Here is a 3,435-nt window from a genome sequence, read left to right on the forward strand (position 1 = left end):
GGTACCTCATGGCGTTGTGGGGCTCCCACCCCACTCTGCCTGCCGCACCAGGTCTTGCCCACCGCACGCAGGCCCTGGGTAGAGAGCAGCAGGGAGAGCTCTGAGTGCACAACTGCCAGCCCACATCCGTGCCCCTGCCATTGGCTCCATTTCAGTTGTGCCACTTGTGGGGCATGGGGAGCTAAGCTCCATGCTCCACTCTGGCCGCAGCAGCTACTGCTTCCCACAGGCAACATCTGAGGCTTGGGTGCTGCTGGGAGGGGCAAGGGGCTGCAGACCTGGGTCCCTGGCCCCCTCCAGCAGGTCTGGGAGCAGGGGGAAGGCAAAGGGCTTTGGGTCAAGAGTGAGAGACACTGCTTGGGTTAGGGGGGACCTGTGGGTTGGGAGTGAGGGGCAGGGGCAGTGTCACAAAGCCAGTGGGAGGGACAGCCGCAGCCAGACCCACATCCTGGTAAGCAAAGGGGACAGGGAGCTCTGATTTTCCAGGATAAAAAGCCCAAAATGAAACACGAACATTTATAGATATTTAGAATGTATTTATTATAGTGATTGAGGCACTGGTAGGCTTTCAAATTGCTTTAAAATTTGTAAATTTATCAATAAAACATTGTGTTCAACTGTGTGTGTGTGTGCGTGTATATATCTATAGATATATATATAAAAATAACAGCGTTTCATTTTAATCATGGAAAAACATGGATTTTGGGGTTTTTAATCAGGTAATTTGCAATTTTATCAGAGAATTCATGATTTTTAAACAGAGAAAATCAGGATCCCTGGTAATTACCAGTTTGTCCATAGAAAAGAGATAACCCTTGCCTCCATTTAGAGCATTTATTTTGGAGATCATTATTCCTGAAGTATTCATTTCAAAGAAAAACTGCATGAAGACTGTGGAAGGAAATACAGATACAGTACCCACTAAAATATTGTATGTAGGTATTCCATACTACAGTGGTTTTGCAAAGCCTCCTTTTATTTCATGAAATTTATTGACACTTGAAAAATAACTGCATAATTTTATTTTAAATCTCTGATGTCCAGTCAGAGAATCAGTTTCTGATCATTGAATTCACCAAATGCCCATTGAAAAAGTATTTGCAAATTTACAGTATTTTCTCATTTGAAAATTTCCACATATAGCTGCTAACTGTTTGGTAAGGAGTTTCCTGGACATGTGATAGAGCTGAGATGATTCACTGCTTTTTGCTTCTCCTTTAAAAGGGTTGCAACATTCGATAAACTTGCAGTTCAGCTTTTACATTGAACGCTGTTGTTTGTAAAGAAGCAGAATAATTGAAGAATCTTTCAAGCTCTGTTCTTGCTCTAAAATTAATTGCTTGATTATTATGCGCTTACAGGAATTTGTAACTGTCTTGGTACGAGACCCAAGGATACAGAAAGAAGACTCCTGGCATTCATATATAAACTATGAGATATTCATTCATGTAAGTATTAATAGAGTGAAAAAGCTTTGTGTTTCTGCAGCACCGTCCATAATGACTATTAACATTTGACAAATATTATTGAAATGAGCCTTGGAACACCACACTTCTGGGAGGTACAAAAGTATGATTCTCCTTCCATGGATGGGTAAACAAAAGAACAGATTTGCTGCTTGACTTTGGCCAAGTCATTCATGTCACATTGGCTCTCATTTGTGTGCTCAGCAACCAATATCCTTTATGTTTCTAACTCTTAAACAGAGAACTCTTGTGGCAAACATGGTATGCTTGGGGGGTCTTATTATAATAAGAAAAAAACATTGGGCATCGAGTTCCTGTTTATGCAGCTTTCTTTTCAACTAAACACCCATTATTTGCTTCTTAAATAAGATTCTTGACATTCTATTTACCAAGTTAAGGTATGTGGCTGCTGTGATAGTATATATTTTCAATCTGTCTTGATATTTATATTGTGCCTAGTTCAGTGCTACCTCGATAGGTCAAGTGATTGTTTTAAAGATTTATAATTTTCATGTACCACATCTGAATAAGAATACATTTGGAATTATACCATTATATCCTAATTCTGCCATGTATTTAATTATTTTTTGTTGATTTGTATTCGATGGGAATACTTTTCTTGTGTGAAATGTTACAGAGACTATAATAATGTATATAAACTAATTGAGATGGAGGACTTTGGTGTCTGAATGGCATTTTGCAAATATAATCAAATACTTAGGTGAAAGTTTGAAAGCACAGTGCTGACATGACTGGCACAAGACTAAATGCTCATGCTTTCTGAGGGTGGGGGTAACTTAATCTCCATGATGAAAACAAATATTCAGATGCTTGGTAACAAAGCATCCAGCCTGACAAATGCTTATTCCCCAGAAAGAAATGCAGTACTCAAGACCTCTTGGTTCAGAGATGATACCTTTTATTAGACCAACTAAGACATCTCAAAAAATTATCTTTCTTTGCAAGCTTTCAGGCAGATGCATCCTTGCAAAGAAAGATATATTTTTTGCAATTTCTAAGTTGGTCTAATAAAAAGTATCATCTCTAAACCAAGAAGTCTAGAGTTTTGCATTTCTTTTTGTCTCAGACCAACATAGCTACCAAATACACCCCTACTCCCCAGAAAAGAATGAGAAGCGGTTGAAACTTGAAATTTCCTCTTTCCAGAAGACTTGACATTTTTTAATTTGGCTTAGTTCTGATTTAAAACATAGTCCATTCTTTTTAAGTGATGTGGGAAATGGAAATTGTGTATATTTGTAATTTGTAGCTGTGTATGGTGTTTCATGGATTTGTGTTTCTGAAGAGAAAATATGTCCCTTGGCACCTCAGCATCTGCTGACTGACGGTGATATGAATTAATTTCACCATTGGTATTCAGTCCTGGGGAGCAGTGGATCTGACAAGAATTGTTAATTGTTGGGAATACCTCATGTTTGGGGATCCCAAGTCTGCAAGGCTTCTGACTCTCAAGGCTGTCCAATTCTTAGAGTAATTAGCTCCATGTTGATGAGAACTGGGTATCTGTGGGAGTCAGTCGGCCAGGAAGTCTGGAAGGCCAGAGCTCCCTGGTTTGGGGATATCCAGGTTCTTGGTGTCCTGCTGCAGAGCAGGCTACATTCTGGCAGCCTGGGGACCAGCTGCCCAAGAATAGGGGATCTGAGGAGTCCGCTGTCCAGAGGCAGTCTGAATGGTGTGGGCTGTGCTAGATCTGCTGACCTTGCTGGGCTGCTGAGAAGCCAGGTGAGCAAATTGATAGGAAAACAGGCAAAATGGGAAAATGTTTCTTTGAATGAATTGGCATCTTCTGATGAGAAAAAAGCATCTTTCTGCTGGAAAATTTCTTATTAGCTCTAGCAGCAATAAGCACTCATACTAGTCCCTGCAATTTAGTGAGGATATGTTTGGAAGAAGCACATCTAGGATAAAAGTTTTGAAGATAATAGATAGAGCTGGTTATATATATATA

At 40.0% G+C, this 3,435-nt stretch overlaps 1 protein-coding gene across 2 annotated transcripts in view; it reads left to right on the forward strand.

The window, feature by feature from the left end:
* The window catches only part of SNX10 (sorting nexin 10), a 65,554-nt gene that overhangs the window by 47,925 nt on the left and 14,194 nt on the right, over positions 1–3,435 (forward strand). For both annotated transcript variants that reach the window (XM_019534986.1, XM_019534995.1), the window contains exon 3: positions 1,362–1,448. In XM_019534986.1, coding sequence (XP_019390531.1) covers positions 1,362–1,448 — 87 coding nt within the window. The remainder of the gene's footprint in view (positions 1–1,361; positions 1,449–3,435) is intronic.

This window comes from Crocodylus porosus, unplaced genomic scaffold (assembly GCF_001723895.1).
Source record: "Crocodylus porosus isolate Cpor-Errol unplaced genomic scaffold, CroPor_comp1, whole genome shotgun sequence".
NCBI lineage: Eukaryota > Metazoa > Chordata > Crocodylia > Crocodylidae > Crocodylus > Crocodylus porosus.